This window comes from Juglans microcarpa x Juglans regia, chromosome 4S, assembly GCF_004785595.1.
Source record: "Juglans microcarpa x Juglans regia isolate MS1-56 chromosome 4S, Jm3101_v1.0, whole genome shotgun sequence".
NCBI lineage: Eukaryota > Viridiplantae > Streptophyta > Magnoliopsida > Fagales > Juglandaceae > Juglans > Juglans microcarpa x Juglans regia.
The window spans coordinates 8863696-8891642 of NC_054601.1; the positions used below are offsets into that span (position 1 = coordinate 8863696).

General features: G+C 36.7%; 2 protein-coding genes and 1 long non-coding RNA gene across 5 annotated transcripts; 1 reads left to right on the forward strand and 2 right to left on the reverse strand.

The window, feature by feature from the left end:
• Positions 1-25: 25 nt before the first annotated feature.
• LOC121263326 (protein transport protein SEC23) lies at positions 26-4839 on the reverse strand. The gene is made up of 6 exons (XM_041166160.1): positions 4656-4839; positions 3572-4534; positions 1547-3367; positions 806-922; positions 628-699; positions 26-515 (listed from the first exon to the last, which is right to left on the reverse strand). Exons 2-6 carry the CDS (start codon positions 4031-4033, stop codon positions 378-380), a joined length of 2610 nt encoding a protein of 869 aa, XP_041022094.1. The 5' UTR covers positions 4034-4534; positions 4656-4839; the 3' UTR covers positions 26-377.
• On the forward strand, positions 1418-27939 carry LOC121263331. Of its 3 annotated transcripts, none has more exons than XM_041166166.1 (8): positions 1418-1443; positions 13830-13903; positions 14085-14159; positions 15155-15212; positions 15386-15441; positions 15720-15782; positions 26409-26486; positions 27542-27939. In XM_041166166.1, exons 2-8 carry the CDS (start codon positions 13847-13849, stop codon positions 27779-27781), a joined length of 627 nt encoding a protein of 208 aa, XP_041022100.1. In that variant the 5' UTR covers positions 1418-1443; positions 13830-13846; the 3' UTR covers positions 27782-27939. The 3 variants fall into 3 exon arrangements, with proteins under 3 accessions (XP_041022100.1, XP_041022099.1, XP_041022098.1); XM_041166165.1 differs by having other exon boundaries at positions 1422-1439; XM_041166164.1 differs by having other exon boundaries at positions 1429-1447.
• Positions 10814-12529, reverse strand: LOC121263333. The gene is made up of 3 exons (XR_005940243.1): positions 12005-12529; positions 11405-11468; positions 10814-11072 (listed from the first exon to the last, which is right to left on the reverse strand). It is a non-coding gene; the product is annotated as an uncharacterized LOC121263333 (long non-coding RNA).
• Positions 27940-27947: the final 8 nt, after the last annotated feature.

A 27947-nucleotide genomic window follows, 5' to 3' on the forward strand; every position in this document is an offset into this window, starting at 1 on the left:
AGCTGCTTTTGATTGGATGACAAAGTTGAATCAACAAGGTACATCTTTATTACAATGTAAAAAGCCATTTTATCTGAGAACCAGATGAGACAATATTTCAAGCTCCTAAATAGTAATGTATAATAAACGTTCCTTACAAGTTTGACAAAAAAAAAAAAAAAATTTGAGGAAGGGAAGGATGAGATGGCATCAAATTATCAATATGACCACCACTGCCAGTCTGGACCGCATTGAGGTACTATTCCTTTTACCAGTGAAAATGGAAAGAAAAACAAATGAAACAGATGACTAAAGTATCCCACCAGTGCTGGAAGGATGCCAACTCTTCAGACTCGTCCCAGAGGTACATCGGCCAGCAAAATCTCTTTCAAAACTTCTTAGCTTGGTTCTGGTGGCACCACTTTCAAACTTCGCATCCACTCGCAGAAGCTGGGCTCATCGAAGTGAAGAAAACTGCTTTTCAGTTTCATTCGCTTTTCTGTTGACAAAGTCTGCAACTGGGGGAATCTTGCCTCCTGCAATAGTTGGCATCACTCAATATGTAAGCCATTTCTTTTGAAGTGTTACTTCCTACATTGGATCAATCAATATGCAAGCCATTTGTTTTGCCATGTTACTTTCTCTCACCTGCTCATATGGAGGATCCTTGTGTGCTGGTATGAGTCGAGAGACAAAATACCGAGCCTGAGAGCTCCCCTCCTGTTTCAAGTCCAGGCTATTAGATTCATTTTCATTTTAGATGCCTGATAGAACAGAAAAGGAATATGATACACCCCAAAAAAGTGTGAACCACAAGGGAAAGAACCTTGAAAGCAAGAATCCGAGGAGCAGGAAATCGCACTTCAGTTAGCTCTTCAGCCAATGTTCTACAAGCTGCCAAAGCAGCAGCACTTCTTCCCTCGTCGGCAGCAAGTTCAGCACCCTGAATTCAGGGGGAAGAACAAAAGAAATGTCATACTGAGAATCATAATAGACAGGTCATGGAACTGCAAGTACACCTTTGAATGTGATACATAGACTATGGGGATGTTTGGATATAAGATTTTCTTAAAATTTCTGAAACTTTTGAGAAAATTTTTAAGAACGGTTTTTTATGGGACTTTGTGATAGTGGTGGAACCCCATTACATTGCCCATAATAGACGGGTCATGGAACTGCAAGTACACCTTAAAATGTGGATGTTTGGATATAAGATCTTAAAAGTTTCTGAAACTTTCAAGAAATTTTTTAAGATGGGATGTTTGGATATAAGATCTTAAATGTGGATGTTTGGATATAAGATGGGTTTTTTATGGGACTTTGTGATGGTGGTGGAACCCATTACATTGCCCATGATCCCCTATCCTTCCCCAGTCAAGCAACAATAGTGTGCCACAGAGGCAAATTATAGGGGCAAAAATGGGTGTGTGTGTGTGTGTGTGTGAGAGAGAGAGAGAGAGGGAGAGAGAAAAGCTACAACATGTGACATACATTATCATATAAAAAATCCTCATATACTATAAAGATGCCACACAAAAATAGCAGGAATATGGGTAGACTGACATACCAGCCAAATGAAGACATCCGTGCCATGGTCAAGAACAACTGCTGCATCAGACTGCATAGCAAGGTCATGAGCTGGCAGTTCCTCGAAAGTGCCTTCTTCCCGGTGCATTAGACAACGAGGTGCTACCATACGGAGTGAAAGGTCAAAGGATGCATTCAAAAACAGATTCCGTAATACAGACCTCTCGTCTTCATGGCCAATAATATTTCCCAAAAGTGGACCCCTTCTAAGATGAAATAGGAGCTCTGGGAGTAAAGAGAGCTCTTTAGGGAACCGATAAAGCTTCGACTTCGGTACTTGGGACCCAAGTTTCAAAGCAATGTCTTTAACTCGTTCATCTATTGTTGACTGCATATCAACTGCATTGGAATAGTTTTTGGCACGCAAAAGAGTCCTCTTGGCAATAAGAACAGCTGCCACTTCATCTTGAACACTCTCAAGATATGCTGAAATACTATCCACAGCTGGCAATCTGATGGTAATAACTCTGTATATATCAGCTTGATACACATTTGAAAACCGAATTGCAAACTGATAATATATGTAATCACTCTTGATATCTCTTTTAGTTTCCATGAAAAGTGAGAAGCTCTGTGTTTCTTCAACACTAAGCATTTGAATATATAAAGAAGAGTCATTCTTAAAGGTTTCATGAGTATCTACATGTGCCTCTTCACCAGGACCCACAACTTGAGATATAAGAATATCATCGGAACAACGTATTTCTAACAAACCATGAGAACCTGCTGCCCTGGTAGCTGCTCTCTGCAAGTTTACTCCAAAGGCTTCTCCAAAGTCATCATGAAGAACCAAAACACCCCCAGAAGCTTTTGCGAGAGGCTGCAACACAGGAACTCTTAAAGGGCATGTTCCAGCGCATAGAATGTCAACCACTATATTGCGCCGATGAGCCTCCTGACCTAGATGTTCCATCCATTTCAATGCTGTCTTTTCCATATGAGGATAATTCGGATGACTAAACGAATGAGGGACAGATCCAGGACCATAAGTATTAGGTCCACCGGCACACACAATAATTCTACTATTTCCACTGGACCTTTTAACTACCCCTCGAGACATTTCTGCTGAAGGCCCTTGAATTATCGCAAGAGCAACCTCAACTGCCGTACCCAAGCACCGGTCTCTAGAAGCTTCTGGAAGGTTTAATTTGTATGGCCTCAGTGATGAGAATATAGCATGAGCTACTGATAATGAGGCATGAATTTGTGACAAATATATGCCACTTCCATAGATCAATGCTTTTAACGACTCCTGAGTTGGTGATTTGTCACCAGGAAGCACATCAGCTGATGCAATTGATTCCTCAGAAAAATCATAAACTGATACTGTGCGGCCATACAAAATTATTCCTAATTTTGTTGATGGGTGCAGTGAATCAACAAATGCATGTAGGGAGCTCTGTAAGTGCTGAAGGTGGGGTTCATCTAAGCACTCATCTATGACAAGAACAATGGGTGCAGATATTCTGGAGTCGGGAATTGGAATAAAACCAGGTCTCTTGTTACCAGTTTGAACATAATCAACCATAGGTGATGACAGTTCTGGGAAGTTACGAAGATCTTCCTTGCTGGGAGCTACATATTCGCCCTCACTTCCATTCAGCTCACCACAAATTACACACTGCCACTGTCCTGAGCCAGGTAGTATGTTGCAATAGAAATTTGCATAGGCCCCACAATTTTGGCAACGATGGGGATCGCGTTGTATTACCTGAGGACCGGGAGAAATCTCCCTCCCAGGAGACACCAATGCCCCAAAACATAAACTGGGTACATTAGCTTGCTTTTTCTGTTTCAAAATCTGTGTAAAAATACATAAGGAGATGAAAATATTCAAATCTGTGGCAAAAAATGCAAAAACCATTGTAGGAGCATTGAAGGAAATCTACTTAAATTAAACTTTGGGTGGGGGTAAACTGGAAATTGAAATCAGTTATTAAAAGAAATAAATTAATTTCATAAAAAAAATTCATAAAGCATATGAGCTGGAAAGTTCAGATGATACCTTATGAGCTGAAAATAGAACATATGGTGATTCCCCAGCTGGTATTGAGTTCTCTGTAACGTCGGAAACTTGATGTTGCAACTCGACCGATCCATTTGAAAAGTGGGAAGGTGAAGATGCCGGTAAAAATGACCCTGAAGCAAATGCAACCGGCTGAGGAGATGCAGGTGAAGAGCGGAAAGGCACAGCAGCAGGGCGAACCGGCGAAGTAAAGACAGGAGGTCCAGGGGGGGTGCTTAAATGAGGAATGGGGCTGCCACTTCTAACACCATTGGCTGAAGATGGTAAATTTGGGCTTTCCCTTGAAGGTGAAGCATTCTGATCTTGTAATCTTGGCGGGGGAAATCTGGGAGGTGTGGGGGAAATTGAAGGAGGAGGAGGAATCGGACTTTTCTCAGTGGGCGGGTTTGAGGGAGTGATAGTGACAGCGTATCCAACGGAAGGCTGTGGTGGATTAGCCATTGATACTCAAGGTTCAATACAAATAAAATAAAATAAAAGCTAAGGACCCAGAATCAAGAACCGGTCTTTATAGACAATTCAAACCCAAACCGAGTCCTATGATGAAGACATACAGCAAGTTCTTTGAGCTATAACATAAAAGTCCGCAAATGATGAGAAAGAAACAAGTTTGCAAAGCTATAACATAAAATTCCGCAAATGGATCTTATTCCAGTCCTCCGATTTCGCTTAAAGAATTCACAAAGTTAAGCTTTTGATCAACTAAACCCTCAAAGCAACCTAAAACCCCAGCGATAACTAGGTACAAGAACGAATTCTCCCGGGTACCCACTTGAAGATATCCACGGCAGAGTCATGAGCAGGATCGAGAGCACAAAAATTTAACCTCCCTAGATCAAATTCAGGACCAAGCATTACCGGGTTCTGATAAAAACCCGATCATTTGGCCCTCTATCTCTTCACAATTGAAGCTTCCAGAAGAACTCCATCCCAAGGAGAAATCTAACAAACCAAAAAAAAAAAAAATTGCATCTTTGAACTAAACCATGTGATCTAGGGTTATTTGAAACGGGAAATCAGATATTGGAATGAATTGAACGAACCAAGAATGAGAATTGCGTACCTGAGAGGGACAGATAATTGTGATAGAGGGTAATGTTATTTAAAAAACCCAAGACAAAGAATTGACTCTTTTTCTATTCAAAGTTCTTTTCTTTTTCCTCTTCTGGGTTCGATTCGGATTTTATAAGACGGCAGGCCACACAGGCTGGCGACGCTGTACATAGCCTTTTTTTCCCCGTTCTCTGCGTTCGCTTCTCCAAAGTCTAATAATGTTCATAAATTCAAATTTTTTTAATATTATTATTATTTTAAAATTTAAAAAAATTATAATTATCATTATAAAATCCGTATAATATCGGTCGGTGTGACTGGTATATATCGTACCTGCTACTGATCTGGTACAGATATTATATATATTTCGTACTTACTCAAGTACCGATCGTACCAACTTATATTTTGATCGGTACCGACTTGTATTTTGGTCCGTATCAACCGATATTTCAGCCTTTATTTTATTTTTTTATTTTTTCAAACTATAAGCTCATTTTTTTACCATTAATTCAGATTAGGCTATTTATAATTTAAATATATATGTATTTATATATAATTTATTCATATATAAACTATTATTTAGAAATATAATTTATATATATAATTTATTCATATATCGACAATCTCGAAACGGTACATGAAACGGTACCAGTATCAAAATATTTCGTTCCAGTACTTTGACCAATACGGCATCTGGTACGCTATTCAAAATATTAGTTATAATGATTAAATGAGATGAGTTGGAGAAATTTTTGTATACAAATTGTGTCTAATGGTTTATATATACATATATATATATATGAAAAATGTTAAATGTATTTAAAAAAAAAATTTATAAAAAAATTATTTTTCTACGTGCCAATTATTGATAAAAATAAGAAATGAAAAAATGAGGAAAAAAATCAACACAAAGTTAAAACAAGTCATAGATTTCCATAAGTTAAAGTAAACCATTGTTTCATTGATGAGGTTAATAGTGAATATGTTCAATTTCTTTTGACGCTGTTGTCTCAGTTGATTTACTTCTATATTAAGATGGATAATTCATTCATTTTCTAAAATTTGTGTTACAATATTTTGGAAATATGAGAGATGATTCTGCATGAATTAACGCAAAGGTATAAACAATAAATTCTTCTGAATTAATTAAATGGAATAGATAAGTTTTTTTAAATAGATCTACGGATATAAACGATTTTTAATTTTACAATACTTTTTGTTTCTTAAACTAACAAATTAATTTAAAAAGTAGACTTAATGAATTATAAAAAACTAAAACCAAACTTATAGAAGAATGTGTAGTTTATAAAAGCTATTGTTCTTTTGTATATATTGATGTTCAAAGTTTTTTGCTCTCTTCTTTTCTTTTTTCTATTTTTGCATAAATGCTTACACTCCTAATATAATATAGTCCATATATTAAATATATAGTTTATAATCTGTTTAAACTGTGCAATTTATAATCTATTTGTTTTTCTCGTTTAAAGTATGGCGAAACGCCGATTTGCTGTTTTTCAAAATCCAACGACCACCATGTGCCCCTCTGCAGGATTTCCAAGCTGTCGATCCTTCAGATGGCCAAAGGCTTTCGTCGAACGGAGCAGCGCATGAGTCACATAAGCGGGTCATAGCAGCACGTGAGATCCAAGCACCATCGTATCAAGAAGTTTCAACTGCCGCCATGCGTAGCGTTTCTGGGGCTAGGGACTTCGGTTTCTTCAGACTCGACTGGCCGCCACACTCCTATCATGCCGCGTGTCCTCACGTGCCACCACAGTCTCTTTGTTTTTTGGTTTTGCTTTCCTTCAAGCTAAAAATTCGGATCTACAGTTGTAATCTGTCATTTTCACATCTATATTTATGTTTATTGTTATTTCATTTTGTTTAGGTAAAAAAAAGAAAAAAAAAATACTCTTTTAGACATTTTGTCCATAGAGTGAAAGTCATCTCCTCCTCTAGAGGTGGGGTTTAAAATCTCTGCTTTAGGCAGAATGTAGTCTCTCAAACGCTTTGTTTGTAAAGAGTTATAGAAATTAAGATCATACCAGTCACAAAAGAATTTATGTACTGGGAGAGCCCTAATCGTGAGTAGTTAGCTTATAATTTGGGAGTTTTCCTGTATGTATCAGGTCACAGTTATAACTTCGCTTTTATGAATGAATGAAATCTATTTCCTATAAAAAAAAAAAAATGTGCACTTTTTTATAAATGTAAGATATTCTAAAATTCTAAACAAAAACAAATTGTGTATAAAATACTATGAAAGTCATCAATCCACCAAACTAAACATGCAAGTTATGAAACATAATTCCCCAACATGAGGATTCAATTCTCCCTAAAAGGTTGCAAAACCATTCCATATAGTCTGAAAAGGTCCCAAACCAAAACTATTTGAAAGCAATAACACACTCCTCTCTATCTAAAGCCCATTTCTGTTGGAAATATTTTTGAAAGAGAATTCATTAAAATGTCTGAAAAATAAGAACCAACATTCATTAGTCTAGGCGTTGGTGACCACAAGGTTGAAATCGGTACCCCTACCCAGGTGTTTGAATTCAAAAATCTTTTCTTTCAAGGTACAAACTGAGATGAAAGGACTATATGTGGGAATTGAATAAATGTCTTGCACTCTTAAATTTATAATACACCGCCATTATATTTTCTTTTTACTTTTTGAAAAAAATTACAACAATAGCAATTGTGAAGGTTGTCATGAAATTAGTAAGTAATTATTTTGACCAGACAACTGAGAAAAGTCTTATTAGACATACTATATACAAAATGAGAAAAATGTCTGTAATTTACCATTTTTGAAAGCATAGATCAGCACTGAACACACTCCCTCTCAGTCAGTTTTGAGAATATCTACCCACAGGTACATCCGATTTACTCCAAACAACAGCATCTAATGGGGGCCATCCACATAGATCCCACTTTTTCTTAATGGTAGACCGCACTGCAAGGGAAGAAAAAAAAAATTATCCCCCACTTTCGTCCTCTCTCTCTCTCTCTCTCCCCCACATCTGATGTTGAGCAGCTGCAAGCCGCAAGGGAGTACCTTGAATCAATGGCCTGCTTGATGAGTCTCCTCTGTTCTGTACAGAGATGGATGGCTTCATTTTTCTTAGTTTTAGAGTTTGTACAACCCATTTTCACCACAATTTTGAGGTAAGTTCAAAAATATATATCCGATTTTTCAGAGTCCAAACACAACCTCCAAAAGAAGAGCAAAAACTTGCATCAATAAAATCATATTAAATGAAAATTTGACAAACCCCATTTCCAAAGCCACCAAAATCTCACTTCAACAAGATTTAATGCGAAATCAAAGAGTCATTATTTTCCATGAACCCTGACCATATAGTTTTGATTAGAGGAAAACAAAGCAACCTTTTGCGCGAAAGACCCACTTAACGATAAAGCTTGGCTCAGAGAAAAGGGAAAGACCCGTATGATAAAAATGAGAGGAAATTGTAGGACCTCCTTTCACACACTGCTCAGAGACCGAAATAGAGGACTGGTTGTTTTCATGAAAAACAATAAAGCAGAGCATGCAAGAGATGTAGCAGGGGTGAGGATAATAAAATCGAAGCCATCCTCGAAAACTTGAACAGATTGAAAGGGATTAATTGAAGAAAATAAGCGTATTCACTTCCCCATACACGGGTGGGAGGGAGTTTTGTTTTGATATGCTGTGATGCAGTGCATAAGTTTATTATAAGAGAGTCTGATGTGTCAAAATATTATTAGTTGCCATTTAACCCACAACGTAGAAATTTCCATTCCAAAGAGGAACTCGTCAGTTTTCATGGGTGCCACTTGTCTTGCTAAGCTAAACCATTATAGATCCTTCATATCATATCTCCTCCTCACGTGTCTTCCATTTCATTTTTCTAACATTTTCTTCAATACTCTTCCTCCCCTTCCTCTCCTCTTACTCTGACAACCCCAACAATCTCTCACAAACATCTCTCTCTCTCTCCCATCTTTATTTTGCCGATCTTCCACTAACAGCAGCAACCACCGTCTGTCTTTGTAACTCTTCTTTTTCCATCTTCCTCTCTCTCTCTTTATCTCTGTCACTTGGTTGCACCTCTCCTCTCTCGTCTATGTTCCACCCAACTTCCACCAACAAGAGCTGCCGCCCTCCATGGCCCGCAATCTCACTCTTTCTCAGTGCCCGAGTGTAAGGATCTCACAGATATTCCTTGTTTTTGTTTATTAAATCCTCTCACCACCAATTTTTTTAGATCTAAACATTTACTACATGGTGTTTGTTTCGTTCGATTTGGTGTTTGGTTTCATCCGATTTGATGCATGTCTATTGATTCTGTTATTTCAAATGAAGGGTAACTCAGAATATACCTATGAGTTATTTACACATCTTCTAAAAATCCAAACAGCTTTAACTGAGAAGAGAGACAAAGAAAACTCAACCCACATAACGCCAAGAATCACCAGCAAGAAGAAAAATTTCAATGTTAAAGAACCCATAAGTTTGTGTGAGAAAGCGGAGAGTAAAAGACATTGGAAACAGAATAAAGTGAGAGGAAAAAGATAAACAAGTTTCTACATACAAAGGCTCTAAAGCGATAAGTTAGAGTAGAAGCATTGTAAAATTATAGTTTCCACAGTCGGTGAAAGGAAGAAAAAACATAGAATGGAAGGAAATTTTCTTAGAAAACACAGGCAAAATTGAAAAAAAAAAATAGTAAACAAAAGATACTATTCATTTGGTATAGACACTTGTTTAACCAAGGTAGAAAAGAAACTTTCAGACAAATTCACGAGGAGAGAGAAGAATGATCATAAGAAATATATGCATTTAGAAAAAAAAGGAGAGTAGACACATCATAGGTGAAAGAATGTTGCACCAAGCGAAGAAACGGAAAAATGAGAAATAGAGGGATAAAATTAGAAAGTAAAATGTTGGAACAAAAAATACTATTGCTTTTCGAATTGATGCTTTTATATACGGAAGATATGTAAAATAATATTAAATACAGTCTTAATTATGTAAATATTGTGTACTTCTTAAAAAAAAAATAAGTAGAGCCTATTGTGTAAAATTAAATTTTTTACACGTGTCCGAAATGAGTAATACTAAATACAATTTTAAGATATACAAGTCTATCGCATTCATTTTATATAAATTTTAAATTTATTTTTTTAAAAAATAGTGCATAATACTTATCTATTCTAAAACTATAAATATCATTTTAAATATATTTCTTTTTTTTTTTTCGAAGAAGTTTGCAAAAGAATGTGTAGATTATATATATAATAAACCGGCCATGTGGCACTTTTTAAGCCAATCACTAAACGTGTATGGTCCAATTAAATCGAAATCTTTCTATAATTTTTTATTCATATTTTTTCCCATAATTTGTAAAGATAGACATGCTACTTAAACATATGGGTGGCTTTACAGTGACAACTGGGAGCTCTCGTTAGTCTATTTTATTTATATTTATATTTATATTTATTTACTTTTTTTACATGTATTTTTTTAATATTTTAAAAAATTGATAATATTATTAAAAAATACATTCTTAATCATTAAATAAATAAATAAAATAGCAGAAGGAACCCCAGCCGTGGACTAGCATTTTCCAATATCTCTCTCAATTATGATAAATATTTGAATAAAAAAAAATATAAAAATCGATTATCTCGGATTAATTACCGCACTTGGATTATTAGCCAACCTTGCATTTTGTCCCATCAAATTGTTTGCCTGTTACGGTTAAAATGGTTATGTATAAAGTTATTATTATTATTATTTACTTTTTGAAAAAAAATAACGAAAATGCTAGTCAATCTCTTCAAGTATTTTATTTTTTAATTTATTTTTTTCATATTTTACAATTACACTAATCATATATTAATTAATATGTTACACCAACCATATTAGATATTTTAAGCAGGAAAAGATGTCGAATCCCTCCGGTTATCTAAAAGATTTCTAACCGCCTTAATTACAAGATTTACCTTATTATCAAGAATCTGCAGTGCATAATTAGCTATTAATAATAACAATAACAATAATAACTAAGAAAAAGAAGCCAACGAGTTCCTAAAATAAATAAATAAAAAATTCAACTAACTGTCCAACCTTGTCATGAAGAATGCTTAACAAATTTCGTGATGTTAAAGAAGAATGAAAAATTAGATAAAGAAATCAGTTTTGAATCATATATACTAAGATATCAAGTTTCCCGTACTGGGTTTTGATGAAATCTACGAAAGAAGTAATGCTAGCAGGGTCAGACACATCAAGCTGATGGAAAACCACTTGATCTAAAAGACCTGAGTATTGCAGTAAACTAGAAAACCTTGTATGTCTACATAAGCACCAATATGTTCAATTACTCTTGGTTTTCGTTTTCAACTGGTGGGGCAACCTTTTCTGCTAACTTACCTGATCCTGCAACTAGCAAAACATTAAATCATGTAAGTCTAGACAGATGAAAAATTGATTATAGGAGAATTGCAGAAAAAACAAAATGAAGAAAAACAATTTCTACAGCGAGGCATGTTGAATAAACTCTGATATTAATTGTAATATCCACAATGAGGTAAAATAACAGTTGATGCAGAGTTCTCGCGACTCAAATGAAAAGAGAAGCTTACACATTCAAACCCCTAAAAACAGTTGTCATTCTCAGACATGGTGACCAGTGATAGTAAAACCCCTTCTCACAATCTCCCTAGCACAAAACCATGCAAAGCATTCCAGCCCAAATAAAGTTGCAATACCAGCATTTTCAACCTTCAGCTCTTGCCTGTTCTTCCATAAATGCTTCACATAATCAACTTCCTTCTAGAATGCTTCGTAACGGCCATAAATACTGTACAGAACATAAGAAATAAGTCCCATAAAGTTTCATATGTATGTTTGTAAATCTGAAGCATACCACAATAACATTTTACTAACATGTATAGAAAAACAATGTATTTGTCATGTAAGTTTTCTCCAAAAGAGGGGATAAGCTATTCATTTTTTTTCCCCCTTTTGAGACAACATTTACCATATAGCAAGAAACATTGTAACCAAAAATAAATATTAGTGAAACAGGTATCAAACACATTGTCACTGACTGATTCTAGCAAGCACGACCCAAGGCAAAGTGAGAATAAGAAACATCATAAAACCATTTTCATGAATGGATTCTCATGAAACAGAAAAATATAACCTTATATCGTGATTTCAAAATTACAAAAGAGTTTTTTTTGGCAAGTTCTGTAAGATTATTCAATAGATTTTCTATTACCAAAATCCTAAACAGATTGAGACTTCGAAGTTCAACTGTGCAGAAGACCTACAAGACCTGAAACACCCAGTAGGAAAAAGAAGACCTATAGGGGATTTTCGCTCGGGCTTAGAGAGAGATGCACCCTTCGTTCGTATGGCTATTTCAACAGGTCTTTTCTCGTACTCCCACTCTGATGTGTACGCGATGATTCTCCTCATGAATTTCTCAGTTTATTCCATGGGGCATAACAATGCTGCGTTCGCAACCTCACTGCCACCGAGGTCATTTTCAACGACAACCGAGATGGCTTCGGTAGTTAAAATCGATTGGGACCATACGTACCAGAGGTTTGATTCTTCAGCAATTAAACCTCACGACAAAGGGAATGGATAGCTTGGCAAAAAAAAGGAAGAGGAAACAAAGAGGAAGAAAGAGAATCTGAGAATCGAGGATAAATGGAGAGGAAGAGAAATGAGATTTCGGGCTGTTGGGAACTTGGGAGAGGAAGAAAAGCAGAGTAAGAGTAAGGGAGAGAAAACAAAGAGAATGCGGGCGAAAGATATGATTTTGCTAATAAAATAATACCAATAGCAATGAATAGTAGTTCTTTAAATTTGAAGATGAAATGAGATACACTGTAGTTCATAGTTTCAGATTTTGAAATATGGTGAATCCAATGTAGTACTTTTAAAGCTAAATTTATCAAATTTTAAAGATTGTGCCAATGTTGTAGCACCATTCAATGATAAATTCTATAATTAATTTACAACTATTTTAAAACTCTACTTAAAATGAAGGGTAATCCTTTAAAATTAAAATTATTTTTTTATTAAAGTGACACAATTACATTAATTAATTTAAAATAAATTGTATAATTTTATCGTTATTCCCAATTTATAAAATTTGTGCATTACTGAAGGCACGTTGGCATTCTAATGGAAAAACAAAAAATGCACGTTTGCACTATTGCTAGGCTTTGATGCAGCCGGGATTATGTGAAGAGTTTAGTGAAAAACAAATAAATAAAAGAGAGATGTTGTGTTTATAAAAAGTATTATAAAACAATTTACAAATTAAAGTCGGTTGAATATCTTACAATAAAAATAGACTTATAATAATGATATATCATATTAAATTATTTTAATTTGTAAAAAAAAAAATTATTAATTTTATTTTATAAATAAAACATTTCTCAAATAAATATGGCGTTACCCCCAACTAACTTTTATTTATTATTTCCTTTATCTAAGTTATATTTGTTTAGTGTGGGACAATTTTTTTTTTTTTTTTTGGAAAAATGTGTTACACATTTCGTGTGTTTTGCACAAATAAAAAATATACTAATCACTTAAGGGTTTTTAACTTTTACTTGAAGTTAACAGGAGATACTGTAACGTAAAAAATAAGTAAATTGTTTAGCATTTTACTAATAGAAGTTCATAAAAGAAATTAATTTGATAATTCTTAATACCAATTAAAAATAAATAAAATCCATTAAAAGAGACTATCAACAATTCAACTTTACGTTGGCACGAATCCATTTAAATATTAGAAATGATATTTATAGTTATTAGATGCGTAAATATTATACATTTATTTTAAAAAAAATAAATAAATACGGATGTGCATGAAAATATTAATATTTTAATAATAAATTTTATTTTTTTAAAAAGAGTACACGATACTTATATAATTCATAATTATACTTAATATTACTTTTTAAATATTTATTCTTTGTTTTGAAATACAATACCAAAGGCTCTCACATGAAAATCATTCAGAGGACTTGCCGTTTTCAGAAGTCGATTGTCCGTATTTTTATCACAAAACGACCCGTCGTTTCCAATGTTCCCCGTTAACATACGCAGCTACGCTGGTTTTATCGTCGTTCTAGTCAAAACCGTTGAAAAAAGGGATACCTTGGGAGCAGAGAGAGAGAGACGGCATGGCTGAAGAATCGAGCCGGCCAATTCGGCTAATGAATTTCGTCTCGGAGGAACAGGTTTAGGGCTTTTCTTGAAACTTTCGATTCCCATTATTTATATTATTACGAGGAAGCCCAATTTGTTTTTTGCTGACACTTCATTTTGCAAATTTGGGTTTGCTTCGGTGGTATGAAAAAAAATTGTGATAATTAACCAAAGTGAAGTTGTTGAACTTTCTGGGTTTTGGTGGTGTGGCAGTTGGATGAAGTTAAGAAGACAAGGGGCGAACGCGTCGAGGATGGCACTGCCCAAAGAGATAGACCCCTTTTTGAGGTTTCTCTTTCTTCCCTTCTCTTTTCCTTTTTAACATATATATATATATATATATATATATATATATTGTGTGCGGGTGTGGGTGTGTGTAAAAATTTTGTAGCCACTATTAATTTGGAATACGAGCTTAATATTCAGAAGAAGAGTTCAGTAACTAAATAGATATATGATTCGTACATGCATACAACTAACTTAGAAGGAAAACTCATCCACAAGAGTGAGTCTACAATTTGAGAAAATTTTCCATGCGGGTGATATATACAAAGTTTAGATACTTGAAATTCCTGTCACTTGCTAGTAAGGGCCTTTTTTTTTTTTTTTTTTTCCAAGACCGTCTGATAAAAATGGGAGCGATTCCATTTTCGATACCTATCAAGAGTGCAAGTAAATAAATTGAAGCAAATTTTTTGCCTACCGTGATATGGCTCTTGCTATCCAACAAGAACTAAATTCTTGGTTTAAGGCACCCAATACCTTTGGGTGTAGTATTATGCTTCCTGCTATTCACACATTCCGAGCCTTTGGGCCTGTTTGTGCTTGCGTTAGAAGTCTTAAAAAATGCTTAAATAGCCTTAAAAACTCTTTAATAGAAAACTTAGGTTGTTTGGATGTTACATATTAAAATAATTTTTAATCTCAAATAAACTAAAAAGTATGTTTCTTTTCTGGATAATGCGGAATGTAGTTTCAATTTTGACTATCAATGGGCGAAAGTAACAATACAACTTTTAGATAATTAAAACTTTCAAACTTTCAAGAATATGGTCATAATTTTTAAAGAATCAAATGATCTTTTATGTCATTTCTACCTTAGAAAGTACTTTTTAAATTTGTTTCCAAACAAATGTAACATGTTTGAAAGTGCTTTAAACATATGATTGCCAAATAATAAATAACTTTTTAATAGTAGAACTTATTAAGCTATAAGCCCTAAAGCTATAAGTTATATTTTCTACCGTAACACCAAATATGCACTTTATATTTTCTGATTGCAGATCCTAAAGGAAAACAAAGACAAGCAGGATGCAGAATTTAATGAACGATTCAAGCACAGTGAGTCCGCAACTCAAAATATTCTTTGTTTTTTTGAAAAAATAAAAATTTCTGCAACAGATATTTAGAGCAACAACACCACAACAGGGGAAAAGAATGTGGTATAATGCATTTCTTGTTATCTCCCAATGGGACCTAAACGAATGGGGCCTTAACATCCCTTTTATTAACAGGACCACCCAAAGCTTTGGATGAGGATGAGACTGAGTTTCTTGAGAAGTTGGAAATGGTAAGACTATGTTCTAAGATCTGTATATATTCTGTGCTACATGGAGAGCAATTTTTCTGATTAGTACTATTTGATATACCTATGGAGTCATTAAGCTGCTGTACTTGTAAATTGTAGAGTGTGCAGAATCAAATGAAATATTTTTTTTTTTTTATATAGTGGCTTACAATAAAACTATGAATCATTTATTATCTCAATTTGCAGGACTATTGTCATCTCTTCCCGTTTTATATTGTTAAGAGTTTTATTTTATTTATGTTATTTTATTTTTCATAAAGTCAAGGAGGGAGTATGATCAACAAATAGCAGATGAGGAAGCTCAAGAGCTGCTGCGTTTCCAGGTAAATTTTTTAATGTTTCACATAATTACTCTAATTCTTTATTTTCTTGTAAGAAACACAAAATTATCTAGCTTGAGAATCGCGGATTTGTCTTGAGATCATTGTTGTAAAGTAACAATGCAGTGCATTGAATTGGCCTAGTTTACAATCCTAAGTTAGGATCTTGACTCGTATGCATAAAAAATTAGGGTGAGATTAAGCATTTTGTGATATATGATGAGTAGTTAATGATCAATGAAAGGGAACTCCCCTATATAGGTAGGCTCAACTAACAAGGTTAAGGAACCATAAGTTTTGGTAATTTGGAGGTCAAGGATTACAGGCCCATTAGTCTCGTGAATGGGGTGTATAAGATCATTTTCAAGGTGCTTGCAAATTGCCTAAGGGAGGTTGTGGGGAGGATCACTACGAAGTCCCGAAATGCATTTGTAAGGGGTAGGCAAATTTTGGACTCAGTCCTCATCACCAATGAATGTCTAGATGATAGATTAAAATCTGGCAGTCCAGGGATCATATGCAAGTTGGAGAAGGCTTATGACTTTTTTTTTTTTTTTTATAAGTAAAAATATTATATATATATTAATAGGAGTAACCAAGTACATTGGACGTATACAAGGAAATACCTAGCCCATACTAGAGAGCTTCTAATGACCCAAAAAGCCCATGAAAAACTACCCAAAATACACCAAGCCCGAATTGGAATAAAACACACCTCCCCAACCCCAACCCCTCGTTTCCCGTTAGACTAATACTCCACCAGAAACTCCCTCTACGAGAACGTCTTCATAATGCCCTCCCTTTAGTCTTCCCTCAACTTGAGCTATCAACCTTAGCGTCGTAGTTGATTGTCTAAGAAAGATGCTTTAACTCCCTGTTTTTCTTAAAACTTGATTTGGTTTCAAGCGAGTGACTTGCCTCTATCGCAGTGAGTAGTGCTTTAAATTAGTCTTCACATCCTCCATGTGAGAGCCCCACGATATGCTGAATCTTGTTAACCTTATGTAGAACCCAATCCAATGGTGAACCAGCTATATTGTTTATCGGAGGAAGAGAAACCAGGGGAACAATATTATCTTCAGACACAGTACTCAACTGCACTCCCGACCCTAGACATTCCTCCTCACAAGGCACCAACGACAAACCCACAATTTCTTCCCCGCCATATCCTGCATTCAAATCCCGAACCTCCTCAACAGGTAGATGGTTGTTGTCACCATTAAAGTTTCCTCCCCTCTATCGACGAGGCATATCGTGGGGCTCCCTCAAGAGGCATAGAGCAAGTAGGGGAAGCACTACCTTCTATTACCCCATTTTCATCTTCTAAAATAGGCTTGTCAGTTTCTTCCAAAGTACTCAAGACCCTGGAAGGACCTCCATTTTCAATTGAAAGTGATTCCTGGAAAAAAAGTACCAACCCCATTAGCAACTGGTGATTGAGGGCTGTCAGACGACAAGCTACCAATGTCTTGAGTGACACCGGCGTGAACAATGATTTTGGCGTCCAATGACCCTATTTGTGACAACGTCGAAATGCCCTTTGCCAGCACACTTGAGGCCTTCAAACCATTAGGATCTACCCCCTGCCCCCCTCGTCTGTTTTCGACCTACCACCCAAACCCACGACTAGGTCCAACTCATTATCCACTTTAATCATGAGATCATTCACATATTCCATAACTCTCGTCAATTGAGCTTTGACAGCCCACAAGACCCCCTCCACTTCTTCCAATGTCACCCGACGACCTTTGTCTCATACAAGTGCCTTACCCTTTCCTTCCACCACAGAGCTATTTTCGGTTGGACTATCCTCCAGTGACCTCAACACCGAAGCGTATGAGGCACCTTTGACCGAGGAAGGCTTCCCACTGTCTTTCCATCAACAAACTCCCCTCTGTTTGCATGCTTCAAAATAGCGGCTTTGGACCCAGTAACGCTTGTAATGGGCTGCAGAAAACCTTTCCACCCAATGCCATTTGCGCCTTCCGGAATCACCAACAAACCTTTCCTCCTTCCATTTCGGAATTCTGAGAGTTGCAGAAAGCTACCCCTTGTGTTAATATGATATTGAATGATGAGAACTCCATTACCTATCCTTAGCTCCCTGAAGAATCCTTCATGACAATTGAGTTCTAAACAATCCTTTATTCCCTTAGCCGCCTTTTGTCTTAGACCACGATCATGTTAATTGGGATTTCTTACTTTACTTGCTTGAGAGGTGTGGATTTGGGGAGAGATGGTGCATATCAACGGCGAAGTTCTTAGTTTTGGTGAACGGCAGTCCAGTTGGTTTATTTAATAGCTCTCAAGGTCTAAGACAAGGGGATCCTTTGTCCCCACTCCTTTTTTTCATTGTCATGGAAGCGCTTAGCAGAATTATCTCGACCTTGGTTAACAGTGGCGTTGTGGTTGGATTCTCGATTGTCGGATCCAAAGGGGTACTCTTAACGTTTCTCACTTGTTGTTTGCAGATGATACGTTGATATTTTGTGAGGCAGAAAAAAACCAGATTCGGGTATTGATGGCACTTTTACTCTTTTTTGAAGTGGTTTCGGGTCTAATAGTGAACTTTGATAAGTCAGAGTTGGTACCAATTGGTAATGTTTGAAAAATTTGGCCGTTGGCTAATATTCATGGATGTAAGGTCTCATCTCTTGCCATGAATTATCCTGGTCTTCCTTTGGGGGCAACTTCAAGGGCTAAATCAATTTGGGATACAGTAATTGAGAAGATTAAACGTAGATTGGCAGGTTGAAAGAGATTGTACTTGTCAAAAGGTGATAGGATCACCTTAATCAAATTATCTCTCTCTCTCTCTCTCTCTCTCTCTCTCTCTCTCTCTCTCTCTCTCTCTCGCTACTATGAACTTTCATCTTCCAATCTCGGTGCTTCTAGCCAGGAATGAGTCTTAATCTTTCTATTCTTTTTCTTAATCCTTCTTGTTGGGCTTTGATTTTAATTCTTCTAAGTTAGTCAGTTTGGAGATGGATTGTAGTTTTCGCATAGAATCTAAGTTGTTTGTGTTCAGGAGAAAAGGTGACAATGTATTCTATATCTTTGAAAAGAGTAGAAAGATGATGAAATCTCTTCAATTTTCTGGAGGGATGGTTGTTTGGATTGTTAAAGTGATGGAAGTAGTGCACTATGGAGGAAATTTGGAAATTCTTTGTATTTTCTTTATTGCAATGGTTTTCTGCTATAGGGCTTGATGGAGCTTCAGCTCATGATTTTCTGTTTTCATTTTCCCTTCATAGAATGTAATTAGGTGTTTTCTTTTGTATACTTCCTGTGTACATGGACTTCGCTTATTACATTTGATGAATAAAATTTCTTTTTACTTATAAAAAAAAGAAGTGATGGAGGATTGCTTGAAAAACTTTGGAAAGATGGATTTGTATCAAACTGAAGGGAGGGAGACAAAGTTTTCATGGTGCAAAGAGGTCAGAATTTGTGAGGAAGATTTGTGAAGTTGATTGAGTACGGTACGGGGACGGGAAAAAGAATTCTAGTCATTTGTGAAGGGTGCAGAGGAAGTTGATGGGCTGGTTTGGTGAGGAATATGAGAGTTATGGTTGGGTCTTCTTCCTCAAGTTTGACTCACGTTAACAAAGTTGATTCTAAGCATGGGACTGTTTCTTATGTGTTGGCTCTGTTGAAACTAGCACCAGTGATAGAAAGCTATGGTTATGGAAATGAGAGGAAGGTGGAACAAGTGCCGGAGGGACGTTTGAGGACGGAAAGTCCGATGATGGAGTGTTGTCGAAATAGTTATGTTGGTGGAGCTACTGGTTGGTCTTTTGAGGTGTTGCATAGACTTGGAGAAGCGGAAGGGTCACTGTGGCATATTCGATCTGAGTTGTTTGGATGGAGGGAGAAGGTTGATATTATGCTAGAGAAGGTTGATGGTGGTTTGGGCTTGATTATGGGTTTGGGCCATGTTTCGGTGGTCTCTAAAGATAAAAAGAAGGTATCGGGGGAGAAGCTTGGGTCAAAGAATATGGGGAATAGATTTGGGCTGTAGAGAGACCCAGTTGCTAGGTTTGTTTCTTGGAGCCTTAAGTCTCAGCGGGGGAAATCGAGCTTTTCTGGCCTGATAGACGCAATGGCGGCTCAGCCCAATGGTTTGAGGGCTTCGATGGAATCGGCATCCTAACATAAGGGATCGACGACGGCTGGCGATCTTCCAGGGGGAGATGACATCAACTCAGTGTAAACTTGAGAGTCCGTTAGGCAAGGGAGTGCAGGGCAGCCCAAAATGAAATCAGATGGAGGGTAGTGTTTCATAGAAAGGGTCGATGGAGGATGGAGAATGTATTGGGGGTTCTCCGACGACGGGAATCTTTCTGGCATTAGCATTTTCTCTAGATTTTGGGATGGCGCAACCGGTTTTGGTTAAAGAGAAGGGCAATAAGGAAGGTAGGATGTCGGCATCGATAATCCAGTTGAGTGATGGAGGTAAAGCCAAGGAGGTGGGGGAAAAGATGGTGGAGGAGGCTGATGGGGATGAGGGGGTGAGGGCAAGGCAGAGGGTGCTGTTGAGATTACGGAGTCTGGGGACTTGTGTCCCCAGAATAATAATTGAGTTGTAGTTGGCCCTTTGTAGAAAGAGAAGACTCTGAGGGAAGTGAATTTGGGGAAATAATTGAATCTGATGAGGACTTTATCCCTGACCCGTTATGTTCTATCCCCCCTGGGATTGATTGGAATCATAAATCTTCTGATTGGGTGTTGAGAAAGGTGGATGAAATCAAGGATTGTGTGGGTGTTTCTTGTGATGGATTTGAGGAACAATTTAGAGCTCCCTTGATTGCTATTGAGGTTGGTCAATCCTCTTTGGCTAGATTTGCTTTAAAGAAGGAAAGAAAATTGAAGAGATTGTTGTGCACAACTAATTATAGTGGAAGGAGAGGGAGTGAACATAGAAATAAAGGTAAGGAAAGGCCTGTCGCTGATTATCTATGAATCCTTATTTCATGGAATGTGAGGGGGCTTAATGACTTTAGAAAATGCCTCTGGGTGAAGAATTGGTTGCGTAAATGGAGGGTTGATGTTATTTGTTTACAAGAAACAAAACTGAAGCTTGTTAATCAATCGATTGTCAACAGTTTGTGGAATTGCACTTGTGTGGGATGGGTTGAGTTAGTTTCAAAAGGGGCATCGGGGGGTATTATTATCATGTGGAATAGGAGGGTGGTGGAGTTGATTGATCATTATGTGGGGGAATATTTGGTGGCGTGTCATCCTAAGAGTATTGAGAGTGGATTCTAATGGGAATTTGCTGGTGTTTATAGTCCAAATGTGGACAGTAGTAGAAACATTTTATGGGATGAAATGGCGGGTCTACATGGTTGGTGGGATATTCCTTGGTGTTTTGGAGGGGATTTTAATCTTACTTGTTTTCCTAGTGAGCGAGTGGGGGGGACTCTCACTTTTCACATGCTATGACTGTTTTTTCAGATCTGATTTTTGAGTTAGATTTGGTTGATTTACCAATGGTGGGAGGAGATTATACGTGGTCCAATGGTAGGGCATCGTCTAGATTGGACAGATTTTTGGTTTCGACTTCTTGGGAAGCTCATTTTCTTGTTTGAGTCAGAAAAGACTTCTGAGAATTTGTTTTGATCACTATCCCATTATGTTGGATTGTGGGGGAATTGTGGGAAGGCATAGGTATTTTAAATTTGAAAATATGTGGCTGGAGGATGAGGGATTTGTGGATAGGGTGAGGTGATGGTGGTCCTTTTATAATTTTTCTGGTACGTTGAGTTTTGTATTGGCTGGCAAACTGAAAGCGCTTAAAAAAGATTTGAAGATATGGTATAAAGAAGTGTTTGGGAATTTGGACAGCAAGTGGAAGCTTCTTCTGGAACAGTTGTAGTGTTTGGAGGATAAGGAGGTGCGGGGGAATTTTTCCGGGGAGGATTGTGAAAGAAAAAAAGGGGTGGTTGCTGAATTGGAGTCTATCCTTAATGGAGGAAATTTCATGGAGGCAAAAGTCCTGGGTGTTGTGGTTGAAGGAAGGTGATAAATGCACAAAATTTTTTCACCAAATGGCAACCGCACATAAAAGAAATAATACTATTGAGATCCTTCATGATGTGGATAACATTATTTCGGATCAAGAGGAAATCAAGGATCATATTGTGAATTTTTATGAGAAGTTGTTTTGGGAAGATTTCTCTTGGAAACCCAAATTAGATAAGCTGTTGTTTATTCTATTGATCAAATAGAGGTAGAATGGTTAGAGAGAGCTTTTGAAGTAGAAGAAGTTATTGATGTTGTTAGAGGTATGGAAAGTTGTTGGGACATAGTGCGAGAAGATTTCATGAAGGTTTTTCTTGAATTTCATTCATATATGAAATTTGAGAAAAGTTTTAATGCCACGTTTATTGCACTCATTCCTAAAAAGGTGGGGGCTGTAGAGATGAGAGACTATCGGCCTATTAGTTTGGTAAATGGAGTGTATAAAATTATTTCAAAGGTGTTAGCTAATTGGATGAGCAGGGTGATGGAGAGGATTATTTTGAAGTCTGAAAATGCTTTTGTAAGGGGGAGACAAATCCTTGATTATGTTTTAATTGCTAATGAATGTTTGGAGAGTAGAATCAAGTTGGGCGAATCTGGAATTTTAATTAAATTGGACATGGAGAAGGCTTATGACCATTTTAGCTGGGAGTTCCTTTTGTATTTGCTTAGGAGATATGGTTTTGGAGAAAAATGGTGTTTGTGGATTAAGCATTGCGTTTTGACGTTGAAATTTTCTATTTTGGTGAATGGTTCTCCGGTTGAGTTCTTTAACAATTCAAGTAGTTTGACAAGATGATCTGCTTCCTCCTCTCCTTTTTGTTCTTATTTTTTTTCTCTTTTTCCTTTGCCGGCAAGGGTAGCAAGAAGAATTGAGAGGATTTATTGGAATTTCTTGTGGGGAGGTAAAAGAGAGGATAAAAAGTTTCATTTGGTCAGTTGGAACAAGGTATGTCAACCAATTTCTTGTGGTGGTTTGGGGTTGAGAAATTTAAGGCTGTTTAATAAAGCACTAATTGGGAAATGGCTTTGGAGATATCATATTGAGAGAGATGCCATATGGAAAAATGTTGTTGATGTTAAATATGGGAGTTTTATTTTTGTTTTATTTTTTTTGGGGGGGGGGGGGGGGGGGGGGGGGGGTTGGTGTTTTAATGAAGTTAGAGGAGTGTATGGGGTGAGTTTGTGGAAGTTCATTAGGAATGGTTGGGGGTGTTTTCTAATCATATTAAATTAAAGGTGGGGGATGGAGAAGAGGATTCTTTTTTGGCATGATATTTGGTGTGGGGATTTAGCTCTTAAGGTTCCCTTTCGCTCTCTTTATAGGATTGCTAGGGATCAAAATGCTGCTGTGGCAGATTCTTTCTCTTGTACAAATAATAATATTCAGTAGAATGTAGATTTTGTTAGAGATGCTAATGATTGGGAAGTGAATGTTGTTTCTGAGTTTTTGGGAAGAATTTATAATTCAAGAGTGGTGCAGGGAAGGGATGACAGTCTACTGTGGGATCATGCAGGAAATTCCAGATTTTCAGTTAGTTATTTTTATAAGGAGTTAACTTGTCACTGTGGCTGTGAGTTCCCTTGGAAAAGTATGTGGAAAGTGAAGGTTCCTACTATGGTGGCGTTTTTCTGTTGGGTAGTTTCTCTTGGTAAAGTTTTGACCACGGATTACTTAAGAAAGCGCGGTATGTTTATAGTGGATTGGTGTGTCATCTGTAAGAAAAATGGTGAATCTGTAAATCATCTTTTCCTTCACTACGAGGTGGCTAGGTCTTTGTGGAATGAGGTTTTTGGTTGACGGGATTAGATTGGGTGATGCCTAGGGAAGTGGTGGATATACTTGCATGTTGGTATGGTTTTGAGGGAAGAAAACAAGTTGCTACCTTATGGAAGATGATTCCTTTGTGCTTGATGTGGTGTCTTTGGCTGGAAAGGAATGAGAGATGCTTTGAAGACAGAGAACTTTCTTTGGAAGAACTTAGGGATCTCTTCTTTGGTACTTTGTGTTTGTGGGCTAAGACTCTTGTACTGAATGATGAAATTTTTCAGAATCTATATTAGCCTCTTTTTTGTTTTCTAGTGTGTAATAGGTACTTCCTTTGTATACATTTTGTGTACTTGGGATTTGCCTATTCTTGGTAATAAAATTTCTTATTAACTAAAAAAAAAATTACCAAATTATTTATTATCTTTATTCCCAATTCCAATAAGTGTGGCGACTTGTATTGAGAAACTTTTGCGTGATTTCCTTTGGAGTGGCTTGGGGGATGAGTTCAAATTCCATCTGGTCAAGTGGGATAATGTATGTTCCCCAATCTCTTCTGGTGGGTTGGGAGTTAGAAAAATGAGGATCTTCAATCAGGCCTTACTTGAAAAATGGTTGTGGTGATAAAATATGGAAATGGAAGTCGGTGATTGACTTCAAATATGGAGGTCTTTTTTTTTTTTTTTTTTGGGGGGGGGGGGGGGGGGGGGTGGGCTTGGAGCACCATGAAGGTATGTGGGGTATATGGAGTGGGAGTATGGAAGCACATTAGACGAGGGTGGGGGGGTTTTTCTCGTCACACTAGACTTGTGTTGGGAGATGGCTCTAGAATAAAATTCTGGTATGATTTATGGTGTGACAATAACGTCCTTGAGGATGCATTCCCTTCAGTTTTCGGGATTGCATGTGAGAAAGAAGCTTCAGTGGCTAACTTCTGTACTCCATGACACCGAGCACTCAAGGATCTGACATGTTGTGGTGGGTACCCGTAGGATAAGGTACATTCTCGGCTAGTTATTTCTATAAGTCTCACACACAATCGCAGAACAATCATTTTCCGTGGAGAAGGATTTGACGAAATGAGGCACCTCCGAAAGCGGCATTTTTTGCTTGGACAACTTTTCTAGGTAAGATTTTAACGATGGACAATTTACAGAAACGTAGGGTGATTATAGTGGATTGGTGTTGTATGTGCAAGAAAAGTTGGGAGATTGTAGATCATCTTCTACTGTATTGTGAGGTTGCTAGAATGTTATGGGAAGATGTATTCAGCAGGTTAGAGCTAACTTGGGTTATGCCTGCCACAGTGGTTGAGCTACTGGCCAGTTGGACAAATTTAGGAGGTATTCCACAAATCACAGCTGTGGGGAAGATGGTCCCTATTTGTATTTTGTGGTGCTTAGGGCAAGAGCGCAATGACTGGACGCTCGAAGACAAGGAACGCTCCTTAAAGGAGCTTAGATTACTTTTTGTTCAAACTTTATTTTTATGGGACAAAGCTGTAGATTTCAATGGCTTTGGCTTTTATGATTTTCTTGTTTCCATTTCTTTTTCCTAAATATGTGTTATCTCTTGTATACCATTTTGTGTACTTGGGCTATGCCTATTCTTATAATACAATTGTTTACCTATAAAGAAAAAAGTATTGGTAATTCAAACCCTTTAGATTAGAACCATTAGGTCAGCACTGCATATGTCCAAAACAATTTTGGTTCATGATTGCTTTGTTTTTGTGAGAATTGTTTTGTAATATGAATCATGATTATCACTAGGTAATGTTTGGGAATTGAGATGAGTTGAGAACATCTCATCGCATCTTAAAACTTGTCACTCAAAACTTGTCATAATTTTCTTTCCAAACATCAGTAAAACACAAAACACTTTCTAATTTCAAATCTTCAACTTAATCATTACCTAATCATTACACTTTTTCAAACTTCCAAACAAAACACAAAAAACAATACAACCTTTTCAATTTTAAAATAAAAATAATATTAAAAAATTATATTCAAACAATTCGTTAACTTTATAATATTTTTATTCAACTTTTTATTTCTCATTTTCCAAAACCCAATAAAACATCTTTAACTCAAACCATTTTACTACTATTCATAGAATTCTCATCTTATCTCATTACCCAAACATGCTAGAGGAATGGGGAATCCATTGGCTATCTTTTACTCCATTGTGAGATGACTAGTGCTTTGTGGAGTGATTTCTTTAAACGGGTTGGTTTGGATAGGGTCATGGCCATAAGAGTAGTGGACCTTTTCATATCTGGAGAGGGTTAGGATGAAGCCCACAAATTTCAGTGGGTTGACTTTTCATGATTTTCTTACACTTCTAGGTAGGTGACTCTCTCGTGTATACCCTTTGTACCTGGATGCACCTTTTGCATAGTTTAATAAAGTTTTATTACTTATCAAGAAACGTTTTTCACCATAATGTCTATATACACCCGTGTACTTAGATGCGCCTTTCGCATAGTTTATTGAAGTTTCTATGAAATCTAGAGATATTCAGTTTTAAGTGGACTATATTGTCTGTGGAAGGGGTGTTTATGCATCCAAGTAGTAGGGAATTAGAGCCAAGGACTTTATACATGATATACATTTTGCTTAAAGTTTTATACTGGTTTTACTTATATAAAAAAAAGGAAGTTTTATACTGGCTTTGCATCACATGGATTGTTCTCTTCAATAGAAAGGTTTGTAAGTATCATATAAATTTTTGAAGTAGTTGTCCTTCGGCATATGATGTTGCATGGTCATGTTGAGGCTCAAGACTGTACTTAACGTTATCTCTTGCCTCTGGTTGTTATGATATTTCTTCTTCAGGCAGCACTGGCAGCACAGTCTAATATCGTGCATGAGCTCAAGGAAACACCCCCAGCTGGGCCAGCTCCTATAGTCCAGGTATATTTTTTTTATCGGTAATCCAGGTTATATTTAATTTGATATATGTGCATTTCTATCTTTATGACCTTTTTCTTTTCCTTTCTTTTTCTTTTTTCAATTTGAGGCATGGACAGACCTAACTCCCAAGAATAGCGAACCAAAATAACGAGAAGAAAACAAAAATCTTTGAATATTAATTCAATTTTAAGGTTTTTTTCATGAGGTGGACTATAAAAACTAATTTCCCCCAAATTTTTTTTTTTTTTTTTTTTAATAGTTTTGCACCGTCCCCCAATTTTGTGATTTGGCCCCTGATTGGAAGTCACTTGGTCTACACATTGGAAGGCAACCCCCTCCTTCCCGCAAACCCTTGCAACCCTCTCACTCATATTCACAACCACATTGAAACCCAGGTCTCCGATACAACCTCATGGGCCTTTACCAATAAAGCAAGTCGCGACGTTTCACTTGAATCTCTACCATGTGATTTAAGGCTTCTATCTAGGAAAATTTCTATCTAGGAAAATTTGATGCGTCAAGTAACATTGTAGAACTTGATGGTATGCACTTGGACCATAGCCAGATTAAAACTTGCATCAATTGCTTGGTATACATTGAACGGTTGTGAGATGTTGGTCCTACGACTCCTACCTCTTGCGGATTCCACCCTAATGATGCTCAACCCAAAGCAGTACACATTCATCCTCCCTCGTCTGTGGTGTGATTATTGTGTGACTGCTAATAGGGTGTCTCTATATTGAAATTAAAAAGAAAAATCAGATTCTAATGATTAATGGTCGTCCAATCAAGTCAATTTGGCTGAGTAAAGCATTGTTCTGTATAGCGATTAGAAGTTGGTAAAAAATAATATTTACTTACAAAAGAAGTTGGTAAAAAAAAATCAGATTCTAATTACTATTGGGCGGCCAAGTCAATTTGGCTGAGGCTCTGTTTTGTATTGAGTTCTGTATTCTAATCTTTACGAGAGGTTTGCCAATTCTTTGTAGTGAAATATCACCTCTGGAATTATTAGTTTGCATTGGTTTCTGAATGAAACCTGTTATTGTTTGCAGGAACAGAAATCAGTTGGCCGGAAAAATCGGCCAGCTCGTCCATTTGATATGATTATAAAGGTCAAGCCACATGCAAAGAAAGCAAAGTTAGACCCAGGTGCATCCAAAGAACTCTCCGATGTGGTGAAAGTCCCCACGGAAAAAATTCTAGAGCCGGTGGCAACCACTAATAGAAATACTGACGATGTTGGTAAAATTAGTTTAGTTTTATATAGTGACGAAAGTGAAGAAGATGAATAGCAGATTTACATTAGTATTCTAAAGAAAAAACTTACTTTTTTTTTTTTTTTTTTTTTTTTTTTTTCTAGTAATTTTCTTTTGTTGTGTTAATTATTTTGTTCTTGGATCAATTTTCTGCGTAAACACAGCCTAGATGAATGCAGGCATTGTTTCAGATATGCAAGAT

Bases quoted from the DNA above. Each gene is read 5' to 3' on its own strand.
- LOC121263326 (XM_041166160.1), bottom strand. From the start codon at position 4,033: ATGGCTAATCCACCACAGCCTTCCGTTGGATACGCTGTCACTATCACT. The intron at 3,368-3,571 runs GTATCATCTGAA...ATTTTTACACAG, and splicing joins TTCTATTTTCAGCTCATAAG to ATTTTGAAACAGAAAAAGCA. The intron at 516-627 runs GTGAGAGAAAGT...CAACTATTGCAG, and splicing joins AGGATCCTCCATATGAGCAG to GAGGCAAGATTCCCCCAGTT.
- LOC121263331 (XM_041166166.1), top strand. From the start codon at position 13,847: ATGGCTGAAGAATCGAGCCGGCCAATTCGGCTAATGAATTTCGTCTCG. The intron at 14,160-15,154 runs GTTTCTCTTTCT...TTCTGATTGCAG, and splicing joins GAGATAGACCCCTTTTTGAG to ATCCTAAAGGAAAACAAAGA. The intron at 15,783-26,408 runs GTAAATTTTTTA...TTTCTTCTTCAG, and splicing joins AAGAGCTGCTGCGTTTCCAG to GCAGCACTGGCAGCACAGTC.